Genomic DNA, 13,300 nt, shown 5'->3' with positions numbered 1-13,300 from the left:
TCTGCAAGAGCTGGTCTCCAGCACCCACAATAAATCAGACGGGCTTTCACACGGCGTGGGGGATGTTCAGACTGTGTTAAAAGGTGGGATTTTTCTTCTCCCCTCCTCCTCTCCATCCCCAGGGCTGGAAGGAGAAACCAGATGCTGGAGGGCTTTCAGGAAAGGCAGGCTCTTGAGATGTCACATGCAAGCCATATGCATCACACCCGTCCTCTCTTCCCTCCGGCAGCGCTGGGGACGGGCAGCATCCTTGTGAATGACAGCTGCACTGGTGTCATTACTTTTGCTGGGTCTTCAAGACAATCCCAACAAAGGTCCTAAGAAACTTGGTGTGCTTTTGAGCCCCCCATCCCCAGCAGCTCCTCCTCCAGTCGCACAAGAAGCAGGGAGCTGCCATGGGTTGTTTGCTACTGAATTAGACCCTTGATGCAAAAAATGCCATGGGAAGGCAGAGAGAAAAGTGGGGGGACAGCTTGGAGGCTGTCAATGGGAAGAGTTAAGATGGGAGCACGCACAGCATGTCTGGGGAGATGTGACTCCTCTTCCTCACCTTCCGCTCTTGGGGAAAGCCAACCCATCCTCTTGAAGCCTTGCCCTAACTTGGTGCCAGTTTTGCAGGTCTGCGTGACACATGAGCACCAAAGGACAGTCAGCTTCACCTCGGGGTGAGATGGGGCTTTTGGAGACACATTTGTTGGAAGCGGCAGCTTGGCACTCAGATTGCTGGCAGCAGCTATGACCTGCGAGATAGCATCTCTGCTGTTGGCTTCACCCCGTGCTGCCGAGCGCTGCTACAAGATTCGCCTGTTTCAGGGTTCCCGATTGGTATCGGATATTCTCACTTTGTCAGAAGCATGTTCAGGAAATGGGATCTCTCTAAAAAAACCAAAAGACAGGACCCTACTTTCCTCTTCCTACGCACATGCAAACGGCAATACCACGCTCAGATATCACCACAATAAATCACAAGTGCCTTATCAAGTTTGCCTGTCTACTGCCTGAGAAGTTCTCCAATATACAAATCACAAGTCCAGATTAAAAAAAAAAAACAGCAGCTTGCCAAAACAAATATTCCTTCTCTGATCCCATTTGTTACATGAACAAGTGTTTCTTCCTCAAGAAGGAAGATTTTCATGCACCAAGAGCTTACACCACTGCAAACCAGTGCAAAGAGATTCCAGAGAAATAAACAAACACCCCATGGTTCGAGTTTTGAAAATCCCTTTTCCGAGTGCTTGTTGAGATCCCCGCCATCAGTGTCACCCCAAACATATGTTACCCCCTCCTCAGTCAGAACTCAGCACGGGAGAACGAAGAAGTGAGGGGACTCTGGGGACTTTGCGAGGTATTTGCATACAAGGTGCCTCCACGGCATTTGGGGACTTGGCTGGAGCCGGCTCCTGCCTGCAGCCACAGCCAGCGTTTGTTAATGCTTTCAGTGATTGCATTTGGAAAAAATCAAGCGGTTAACCAGAGAGGAGGGGAAAAAGTTTCAGGAATCAAAATCCAGAATGTTTTCAATTACGCACGTCTGTTAGGACCGGAGAACAAATACAATCTCAACCCAAACACAAACCAAGCAGCTTTGGAAAAAAACATCAGTTGTAAATATACAGTAACCCTGTCGAGCAAGAAAGACATTTGCAATAAGGCCACAAAAAAACTGAAAGCAAAAGTGGAAGGACAGCAGAACATAAGTTATTCCTAGACAGGTCAGCTATGCGAGCATGCTGCTTCCCTAGCATCCCCTTGGAGAAAAACCAAAACCAAAACCAAAATCAAACACAGGCACAACAGCGTGGACATTCAGAGCGTAAGCGAACACGTGCGCGGTGTGGAGACGAGAATCGGGATGAGCAGCAGCCTACCTGGAAGAAACCGGGCGGGATGGGGCCCCCGGGCATCCCGTCGTTCGGGGGAATGTTTCCAAGCACGGGACTCGGGGCGGCAGCTGCGCTCTGCGGGGAACAAAACCAGGACAGATACAGTGAGTTTGAGTCGGAGTTAAGAAAAAAAACACATTAAAAAAGCTGTTTCTCCTGCCACACCACACTGAGTCTATTAGCCCATTACCTCCAGAACCCTGAGCATCACTCTCCATGCACCAAGCATCTTTCCCCCATGGTGGAACAAGTAGAGGATGCTCAGAGACAGAGCAGGACTGGCCTTTTCAGTTTGCCCATGGAGAAGATGGCCATGCAAAAACTTGGGATGATTCTGGGGCTGTCTTTTCATTTATCCAGGCATTTAGTCTCATTAATACACAGAGAAGCCTCATTCTACACAACATTTCAGGCAGAAGCTGTTTTAAGGCTTTAAAAATGCTTTCCTTATTCCACCTCCCCCTGCACGTTCACCAGTTCAGTTCTGCCCTCTGAAAAAGATGCTTCCCCTGACCTCACCATCACACCAAGGCTTTATTATGAATTTCCAAATTCATCGCACACTATCTGGGAGTAACGCTCCTGCTCACGTCTCCCTGGGAAGAGTCACCTGAGTGGCTCCAGCCCTGAAAGGGAGGGATGAGAGCAGACACAGGGTATCCGGACACCCTAGTCACTCTGTTCACAGTTACTTCCTCTCCTTGATGTACATTGATGGACAAAAGAGCTTTTCCTGGTACAAAGAGCAGCTCCAGAAGCGCTGAAAGAAGGGTGGCAACTGCCTTGGGAAAGCACAAGTGTGATGGGAGGCTCCTAGCCAGAAGGAAAATGGTAAGGAAAAGATATTTCTCTAAAGACCACTGCTGGCAACACATCCCTGCTGGCTTAGGAGTGGTCACTGTGCCATTGAAGTACACTCCCCTTTACCCATCGCCCCATTCCCAGAGCAGTTCCAAGGGAGTCTCTGATATTAATTGGGTTTGGAACACTGAACTACTCCCTCCACAAATTTCTACAATTGACTTATGCACCTAAAACCACGTGTGGCTGAGGAAAATCATCCACCACAAAAAAAAAAAAAAATTGGTGGAAAAATTTTCCACCAAGAAAATCCCACGAGCAGATGGGATACACATGAGCCTGGTTTGAGCCAGGCTTGGTCTTACCCCAAAGCTTGTAGCACCTCAGCCTCACCAAATCCCACATCCCGACAGCAGCTGATCCAGCTCCGGTTCCTTTTCCCACCCTGGCAAGGCTGATTCCTCAAAAAGAGACTTCCAGCTTTGTGAAATAACCAGGGTAACCCTCAGTTATGGGGTCCCGCGCCTCCGGGCACAGCCCTTGCCATGCTCCCCTGAACAAGGCGTCCCGAGCAGCTTTCCCCACACCGACAGCCAGATCTGAGTGTTTTTACAGTTAATAAAAAAAAAAAAAAAGTCCTGGCAGGAAAAATAAGCCTGCCTGTTCCAGGCTCTTTTTATACATCAGACGGCAGCAAAAATAGACGGGAGAGGGAGTGAACCCAATTCTCCCCCTCCCTCCATCCCCCCAAGTGGGTCAGCTATAAAAGTAAAACCAAATCTTAATCCAAGGCCATGAACATATTGCAGTTTCTCTGCAAAGCAGATGACGGTTCTTAATGCAAAAATATATAAGACCGAGCCCCAAACTGCAGTGAGCCCATTTGGAATTTCCTTTATTAAACCCTCTATCACGCAAAACGCTTCTTTCCCAAGGCGGCGAGTGCCGCAATAAAGCTGCCAAGGTGATATTTTATGGTTTCAAGAGATTTCCAGCACACCACAATCCTTTGCTGGGGGAATCTCCCAACACAAAATGGATCCCAAGGCAGTGGGGAGTGAGGGTGGACACGTATTTGGGGATCCAGGAGGAAAGTACGCTGTCCTCCTCCTTCCCTCTGCGCCAGGAAGGAGGGTAAGGCAGCCAAAGAAAATGTTTAAGCAAAATGCCCATTTTTCCACAAAACCACAAGAGTATTTTTCCATGTTAAACACCCCGAAACCTCACCTATGCCTTTGCAGTGTAAATGGGGATTTAAAGTTCCTCACACATGTGGCACTTGGCAGAACTCCGTAATTAAAAACCCGCAAGTGCCCTGAGAATATCGTAGGATGGGAGCCAAATTGGTCAGCCCTTGATGAATGATTTACAAGGCTGCGAAGTGACATTTTATTTCTTTTTTATTCCCCTCCCCATCACCGCTGCTAAGGTAAACACTGAGGCACCTTTAGCCCCGTGAAGTGATGGGAGCATGGCTGCGGCTGGAACGGCTCTGCAAAACCATGCGGATGCACAAGAAAAGGAAGAAAAAGGGGAAAAAAAGACAGTGGGAGCAAATTTCCCAAATCCCAAGGGCGAGTACCCAAACCCCAAGGGCTTTCCAGCACCAAACGAAATTTAAAAAAAAGAAAAAAAAAAAAGGACTTTTTTGTCCTCCCAGCTTCCTCCACCCTTTTTTTCACCATTTTGGTTAAGAAACTCTTTTTAGGGACGCTGGAGAGCACGCATATATAGATATATACAAACCCTTACATATACATATATAATTTTTCTTTTCCTCCCAACATACGTTAGATTTTTTCCCTTTTTTTGGTGGAAGCGAGCAGAGTAATGACAATCTGGATTGCTGCGTTTCGCTTCCAAACTGAAGCTCTCAGTTAACACACCGGCTCGGTACGCCAGCAGATGCCGTCTAAGCCTTTAAATCGCACACTAATTGCACTAATTGAGCTAACAGTCTCTGTTTCGTCTCCCTACCCTGAGTCAACCAGCGTCTTCTGGTACTGCTGTAGAGATCCAAGCTGTTGACTGTAGTGTTATTTTGTCAGCCATTAAACGATTCATCAGAGTCATTAATTGATTTATTACCACTGCCTGCGAGTATAGCTTTGCAAATAAAGAAGGATGGAGGTCAGGAGGCAATGGAAATCGGACAAAACAGCACAGCCAGGAGCTGGGCACTTGAATTATCGATAGGAGCCCACTCGTGCAGGACGGCTGGCATGAGGTTATGGGGAAAAAACAAGGCAAAAAAAGAAAAATAAAAGATGTACCATTTGGCTGTGCTGCCAAACCAGTTAGGTTTTTCAGCTAAAATCTATGTAGGATATAAAAGGGCTATTAAAACAGTCTTGTTTTCTTAACCTAATCCTTACGAAGACATCAGGCTATTCCACTGTATTAATTGCATTTAAGAGCGGCAGGGAAGAGGTACCGGCGTGGCTGCACTGAGCAGCCGGACCCTGGAGCATCCTGAGCTGCCCCGATGGCATTTCGCTGTCACCCAAGTTTGCTCTCCCAGATAGGCTGAGCTGGGAACACAACTCACCTCCCCTCACCCCACAGCCCCGGGACGAGCTGCAGACTGGGGCTTTTATTTATTTGCTCTCTTTACCGCAGAGTTGAGGTCTTTGCTAGGAGGGAAGGTTTGGTGCGAGCAGGGTGCGGCTAGTGGTTTCCTGCCCCCTGCCCCCCGCCCCGCAGAGACTCAACCTGAGAGGAGCTGCGAGGCACCACTGAGGTTGGAAGGGTTTTGGGGGATGGATTTAAAAAACAGAGCAGAGCCGGTGGCCTGAAATTGCTGTCCCCAGCCTCAGGGTAATACCACCTGCGGTACCCCACAGCACCCAAGGGATGGTTTGGGAAACTGGGCAGCTTTCTGGATGCACCATCCCCACGCCAGTCCTTGGGATTCAGCAGCTGGATTCCTCCTCTCCATCTCCAGCCAGCAGGTACTGGCCACGCCTGAGTGACCTGCAAGAGTGGCTGGGAGGTGGGATAAGGTGCTGCACCCCAATGCACCCCATCCTGCAAGGTTCCAGCACTGTGCTGAGCCAATATCCCACAGGGCAGCCCGTGACCCCTCACATCTCAGCTGGAGCGTCAGCCAAGCCCTGGCTTTCTGCCCAAACCTGACACGCTTCGCCAATACCAGCGATGGTTTCTATTGACGATGAAAACCAGGTCCCATCAGCAGTATTTACTCTGCTGTTAAACAGGAGCCGGTGTCCCCGCCACCATCTTTGGGTTACACAGGCAGCTGTGCAGCTCAACCAAGCATCCCATGGCTGGCTTTCACCAAACACTTATATATTTTTTTTAATTAACCTCCAAACAGTGGTGCAAGGTGCTGGCAGGCAGCGGGGAGGATGCTCTCTCCATGGGAAGCACCAGCTGCTCTGCTGGCCCCAGCCTCCACCAACACGACAGAGATGGGGAGAGCAAATATCTTCATGGCACGACCTAAAGCCAAACTAAAGATGGCTGGAAATTTGCTCTTTTTTTTTGGCAAAAAAAAAAGAGATGATTTTGCCCTCACTTTTCTCTCCAGAAGAGCAAGACTGGATGATTTTGGCTGGATCTCACACCACACAGCTGCAGCAGCACAAGGCACTTGAGGGCAGCTGCCTCCAGTACAAGCGTGTGGGGATGCTCGGGACATGTTGGTGATCTGGTATCTATCCGTTGTCTTCGAGTTTTGTTTTTTTTTTTTTGCCTAGAGCACAGGCTTTGGAGTCTAAGCAAGAAACCAGCATGCAGGTCAAGACTTAAGCAGGCTGCGTAAACAGGTAATACAGAATTTAATTGGACTCCAGTTAAGCCTTTTCATCTCATTAAAGCTGCCTTCATCTTACATAGCCAGGTTTTAAATTTAATAACAGAACCCTCCTACACCTCGCAGTAACCTGATTAACACCAGGGAGGATGGCACAGTGACCACTTCCTGCAGACCAGGCCCTCAGATGCTCTCCTGCATCTGTCCCCTCCATGGCGTGGTGGCAGCATCTGTGTTGCATCAACATGCATGAAAATAACTAAAATGTCAGCCCGCCACAGCCAAGGAAGCGCAATGACCGTCCCATGTGACAGAACTCACAAAGCTTGGTCTACTTCAGGGTAAAGAGAAGATAAGAGGAAGATGGGATGAAGCTTTGTGCATTGGCAAGAGGAAGATGATAGGAAAAAAAAAATGAAATGGGCTTGTAGCAGTATCCCCTTCATACCATCCAAACACTATCACCACGCTCCCATGGGACGCTGAGCTGCGTATATAAGTTTATCTTAATTATACTTCTAGGATAGCGCAAGCTTTTTGTGATTGCTTTAAATACATCACCTGCGAGCCGCTCAGCATGGGGTGCCCCAGCACACAAAGCACCAGTGTACGCCCGGCCGGGAACAGCCACGCTCAGCCACTTTCCTCCCCTCCTTTAAAAAGAAAGAAGCAACGCCCAGCCCTGTATTTTCCTTGAGCTTAAAAAAAAAAAAAAAAAAAAGGCAAAACAGTTGAATGGTGTTTCAAGCTAATATGGGGCTTGCTTTTTTTTTTTCCTTTCTTCCCCCTCTTGTAAAGGATAATCTGAGACAGCAGCTCTGGCCATGAAACAATAGGATTTTAATCTCTTAAGTCAGCGTCCCCCTTATCCCTGAGAAGGAAACCCCTTCAGTCATTTAGAAGTTTGTAAATAAGGCTCTTGGTAGCATCTCGGGGACATCTGCTCCGCCAGCCCGACAGCGTTCCTGCTAACATTTACAAACATCCTTACGCAAACACCCAGCGCGCTCTGCTGAGCTGGCTTTCTCTAAATATATCCCAAGGAAATAACTTGGCAGGGCTGCAAAAATTTCACAGTAACCGAATTAAAAGGGGGAGGGGGGAGAGATAAGCATGGGAGGTGTAAAACAGACTAAATGCAATTAGGCTCGGTTTTGCACACGCGTGTGTATGAAAAGGTTTACAAAGGGAGGAAGTTAAGCCAGGCTTACTGCTAGTGCTTCCCCTGACTTAGGAAGGGTTTTGCAGAGCAGAGTGCTCCAGTGCTTCACACCACACGGTGCACGGATGCACCCCATGCCTGGTTTTTAGGGAAGTTTTGCCATGGGCATCCCTGAAATCCCCCATCCCCAGCACGAGTCCGACATCCAGCCCACACCAAACAGTCCAAATGCATCTCCTGCAATTAGCAGCCTGGAAAATGCTGTAAATAGACAGGTATTAATTACTATCAATTCTCCTCTAATAATTCTAGCAACAGACAGGGCAGGCTCTTTTCCAGCAATCAATACCACCCATTTCAGGGTTGTACCTGCCAAAAAAGTTATATAAAATAATTATATAAATTTTTCATTAGATAATGCAATTGCTTAGGACTATTAATCTACCACTCATCTATCAGCGCGGGATGCTCGGTTGCACAGAGGGCCACCCGGCCAGCACCGCTGTGCAGCTCCTCGCACCAAAGAGATGGATTTTCACCCGCACCAGACACTTCGCTCCTGAAGTACCTATGCAAGCCTAACGCAAAGCTTACAGGTTTATTTCAGATTTTTAAAAATCATTATTATTTTTAAAACCAAAAGGGAAATAGCCCCAGCAAGCAAAGCTGCCGGGAGAGGTTAATTTGATAGGAGTTTTCTGCAAAGTTGTGACGATTAAAGCAGATGGGTGTTTGCTCCCCTTGATGCCCCTCAGTTTTGCACCGCTGCCATCAGGGTGTAATTACGTGGGGTTGCATGGTTGGATGCTTTTTGGTACATGCACCAGCTTGCTTTCCACCCCTGCCACGGCCGAAATCAAGTCCCCTCCTTTACCAGCCTTTGAAAAGCCCAGATTAAGGAAAAATACTGCCTCCCTCTCAAAAACAATAGTAATAAATTGGTGATGAGGTGCAAGGTAGGCTGGCGGCCCGATTTCTGCTTCCCAGCGCCTGTACAAATCACTGCTCCTCTGCATTCTGCCTTCCTCCAGATTGAAATTGCCAAGCGAATTTTGGAAGGGGTTATAAGAAAAGCTAGATTTAAACTGGTAATCTAATTTAAAAGAGAAAAAAAAAATTAATATAATCCGTGGCTTTAGAAAAACACTGTGCCACTGCACCATGTGCATTTGAAAAAATATAGTTTAAACTTGTCCAAAGGATTTACTACCAACTAACGAGGATATTGCCAATTCCATCGGCTGGCCGGCACGCTGCAAAACGCCCTAGAGGCATGGACCGCCCACCAGCGATTTCACCATTAGAGATGGGTGCAGATTTGTTTTTCTTTTTTCATTTTTGCCACCACGTGTTTCAGCTAGCCGATCTCACCGCTTGCTGTTTGCCATCAACAATAACACAAAACGACGTGCAAGTCTGGATGGGGAGAGTGATACCTCATACATAAGCGTCCTCTGGATCCAGAGAATGGGGTGAGACCCTCCTGGCACCTGTCTTTGCAATACAGTGGGAAACACTGTGACCTCCCTGGAAAAACACCCATTTCCATTGTTTGGGCAGCAGGATGCTGTGGGATGGAGCGACAACACTCCAAAACAGCATCCAGCGCTTCGCCCCTGGGTCCAGCCAGAAAGGAACAGGACCCATCATCTCTGCCCCACAGGAAAGCATCCCCGTTTTCTTCATCACCTCCCGCCGCAGGGGAAAGAGAGGAGGGAATTAATGCAAATACTCCCATTCTTGTCGTGCACTTGAATGCCAAAATATCCCATTTGCTTAAGCCTATTTTACTGCTAGCAGCTGCCCTGGTATTATTCCCCGACACCAAAGGCAAAGGGCGAAAGAAGTTGGTCCGGAGCAGGTGAACACCATCTGCCCATCCCCAACACGATGCTGATGGCCACCATCTCCATGTAATAACACAAAGCCCATTTGAACGCTACGGCGGCGCTTGAAAAAGCGCCGCCGTAACCTTTCGCAGGTGTTCAAATGGGTTTTGTGTACCTATAGAGGCAGTCGTGCATCCGTCCCTGCTCGCAGCAGCCCCTGACGGATGTGCCTGCTGATCTATGAAGAGTAAAGTTTTTCCACAGCGAGGTTTAAAAAAAAAAAATAATAATTTAAAAAATACCAAACCAAGTCCTCTCCTCTAACAAAGTGGCAAGTTAACAACAACAAGAAAAATCATGATTTTTAATAAAAGTGTCTTTGTTGATGTCTGAGGATGCTTCATAGCATCTTCTCTGCACAGTATTTTCTATTAAATATGCTTGTGGAGGGATGGAAATGCCTTAAATCAAGGCGGACGTGACAGCTGATTTAAAAAAGGGCTGTGACTTGCTGGGTGGGGTACAAAGTCCAGCACCTCATATAAACCCTGGTGAGGCGGATGGGGACTTTGCACAGGAGCAGCTGGCACTGCCACAGCCAGAGCCAGGGCAGCCTGTCAGAGCTCTAAATTAACCTGGACGGATGGACTTATTGTCAGTTTTGGGGACTCCTGTATTTGGTATCAAATGCTGGCTATGGGGTTTTGCCCTCCCCATCACCCAAACAGCACCCATCCTATAGCACCCACTCTCCTGGGAGCATCACCATGGCGAGCCCACCAGGTTTCTGAATGCTCAATGCATCCTCAGCAGCAAGTAAGGGCTTGGAAGTCCTTCGTGGGGCTGTGGTCATGCTCCAAGAGTCAACTCGGCCCTTGATGAGCCTTTGCTGGGACAGCAACATCGTGGCATCACGAGGAAAGCCGTCCACAAACCCCAGTCCCACACGAGATAGTTTCGCAATTGAGTGATGCCCTCGCTGGTGTGCATGGAGAAAAGCCACGGTGTCTTAGCATGATTCCTACCATTTCCAAGGTGATGTTTTAAAAATCATCAAAATATTCTGCCCTCCATGCGGCACTTTACACTTAAGTGCTGCCCAGGTGCGGAGCTACAGAGCATCCTGCATCCATGCAGCTTTTACCACCTAGGACCAGGATTGCGGAGCATCCTGCATCCCTATGACAAGCTCTGGAGGGCACAGCTAAAGCCAAAGCGGTGCTAAACAGCCCCAGAAATCACCCCTGCACATCTGTCAGGGGTCAGAGATGAGAGGTTTTGGGGAGGGGGGAGTGGATTGCAGCAACTTTCCCCTCCTCTCTGCTCATCTAATCCTCCGGGCTAATCCGTTCCAGCCATATGGAGCTCTCGCATCCCAAATCCGCCCCCGGGAAGCACCCACTGCTGCCCCTTCGTACCCCTTATCCCCTGGGAGCAGCGCTTTGGACCTCAAAAGCAATGTATGAGGGCAGAAAGGGTGCGAGCTTCCCCACAGCCCCCTGAGAGACGCTTCCCTGCAGCAGCCCCCCAACACACCATGCATACAGTTTCTTATTATTCACACTAAAAATACTCTTTAAACCCAGGTGAGCACAGCCCCCATGTCCGTTTCCCCCCCTCTTGTTTTTTTAACCGCAAGGTTTAAAAACTGCAGTTATTTCTGGGTGCTGGCCCCAAAATTACTGTTTCCCAGGTCCGGCAATTGCTCGAGGCATTTGAAAATTAATAGAACAGCTAGAGCAAAGGACATGAGGAGTAAATCTGACATAAGCCAGCATGTAATTCAGCACCCTTCTCAAGAACTGAGTCTTCTCCACACCCAGCAAAAGGTAAGGGCTAAGGTAGCTCAGAGGAGGCAGAGATCTTCCCTGGTGGGTTAGGATTTTTCAAGAGAAGGATGGTGAACAGGCAAAGTTTAATTTCCAGAGCATTTACAATATTTTGGTACGTTCTAGAGAAGGAGAAAAGGTGTATATTCATGGGACAGGAGGGAATCTACCATGCTATCTTGCTTCCAGCCCTGTTTTTTCTTGCCTACCCCTATCTGGGGCAGGAAACACCGCTCTAAAGTGGCCCCAAGTTTTATTTACCTTAACGCCAGCTCTCCGGATTGCTTTGGCACCACTGGCAGTGGCGGTTCGGGCACAGCTGAGCCATGGAGTTTCTCTGTGGAAAAGTCCCTGTGGAGCTGTATAACTCAAGGAGCAACCTCACAAGGTGCAAAATGGGCTACGAGAGGATTTCTGATAAAAATGTGTTGGTTTTTTTTAGATTAGTCACTTTTTTGGCACGCTTAGAGAGAGGTTTGGTTAGATGAAACTCCAAGCTGTGTTACCCTTAAAGCTTACAAAACATTAATTATTTCACTTCTAAGAGCACCTCTCCCTGTCAAAATAAGGCAGTTAATACAAACCCCCCATTTATGAACTGGGAGCTTTTTGAAGCCAGCTCTGGAGAGACCTTATAAAACCAGCATGCAAACCCCTGCCCCCTGACCCAGCAATAAAACAGTACGTGAGGCAGGAAAACTTAAAGTCTTGAGAACAAGAAAAAAAAGAAAAAAAACTAGCCCCAGGCTTTCAGACAGCCGAGGGGGGAGGGAGAGACGTGAGAGCACCGAGCATCACCGCAAGGTCTTGTTTAGACTGGCAGCACCGGGAAAACCCGGTTATAAAGCGTGTGGGCAGAGTCCGAGGGATGGACGGGGACGATGAGCCAAGGGAGGGGACGGGTACGATGGTCATGGCCGTGAACTGCTGATGGGAACTTCCTGATGGGCTTTTTATCTTTTTTTTTCTTTTTTTCACATCTACCATTTGATATCCATACTCCCCGCAGTCAGTCACTCTCACAGCACCCCAATGCATGGTTCCTGCAAGCCCAGGGACACAGCCAGTGGGTCTGAGTCCCAATGACACCATCCTCTCCACCGGTAACATGCCCATGGGTACCAGGTTGTGTCCCCATTCCTGTGGTGAACTGTCCTCGGTTCCCAAAGCTGAGCATCCCGCAACCTGCCAGCTCTGATGGCCGCTGCCCTTCACCTCTCTTGGAGCAAAACACCCCCAAAACCCATGGGAACCACGGGCAGACCCTGAGCTCCCTAAAATGCAGAGGATGCCCCACAGCACTTGAACTTTTCTAAGCCTTGGTACAAGCTAGAGAGGAGCCCCACATTCTCAGCATGATGCCCACCCTGCAACCCCCTGTGCTGGTGAAGCTCTGGTGGTCTGTGGAGTTTCTCCCTCCTCCTGTCCCAGAGGGAGCAATGGGGCACCCACCACAGCAGCCCACCCTGCGCCCACCAGAATTTCGGTAGGTGACAGTTCCTCCTGGGAAAACGCTTCCTGGCTACGGCACGGAAGCAACATCAGGGACGAGGTGCTTTTGTGCAGGCAGCACCCCACTAAGCTGCACAAAGCCGGGGGGGTTTCCAAGGGCTCCCAGTGCAGGGAAGGGGCCCCTCCATCTTCCCTCTCTCCTCCCCAGCACTGGCTTTTGTATCGCCTTGGCCGGATTCATTAACTCCCCTACCGGAGCTGGGGCCTCCTCTGTCTGCAATCCCTGCGGATTTTACCTCCGGGCAAGAGCAAGTGGGGGAAACAAAAAAAGGGGGGGGCAGCTCAGAGCCATGAAAGAGCCTGGTAAAAACAACAGACTGCAGTTGAGGGATAGATACGTGATGGCTTTAAAAAAGCGCACCATCGAGGAGAGTTGGATGGCTCTGCCAAAACGAAAGAAGTGTCTTCCCACTTGCAAACAAGAGTTAATTATAGAAAAAAAAAAAAAAAAAAGTCCAGGAAAGTGTTAAAACCATCTGTGCCATGAGGAAGAGGCTGGGGCCGGGCGG

General features: G+C 48.8%; 1 protein-coding gene across 7 annotated transcripts in view; it reads right to left on the bottom strand.

The window, feature by feature from the left end:
* The window catches only part of SSBP3 (single stranded DNA binding protein 3), a 52,126-nt gene that overhangs the window by 16,589 nt on the left and 22,237 nt on the right, over window positions 1-13,300 (bottom strand). For all 7 annotated transcript variants that reach the window (XM_071810211.1, XM_071810214.1, XM_071810213.1 and 4 more), the window contains exon 5: window positions 1,869-1,958. In XM_071810211.1, coding sequence (XP_071666312.1) covers window positions 1,869-1,958 — 90 coding nt within the window. The remainder of the gene's footprint in view (window positions 1-1,868; window positions 1,959-13,300) is intronic.

The sequence above is a fragment of the Patagioenas fasciata genome, chromosome 6, assembly GCF_037038585.1.
Source record: "Patagioenas fasciata isolate bPatFas1 chromosome 6, bPatFas1.hap1, whole genome shotgun sequence".
Taxonomy (NCBI): Eukaryota; Metazoa; Chordata; class Aves; order Columbiformes; family Columbidae; genus Patagioenas; species Patagioenas fasciata.
This window is presented reverse-complemented; position numbering and strand designations above follow the sequence as displayed.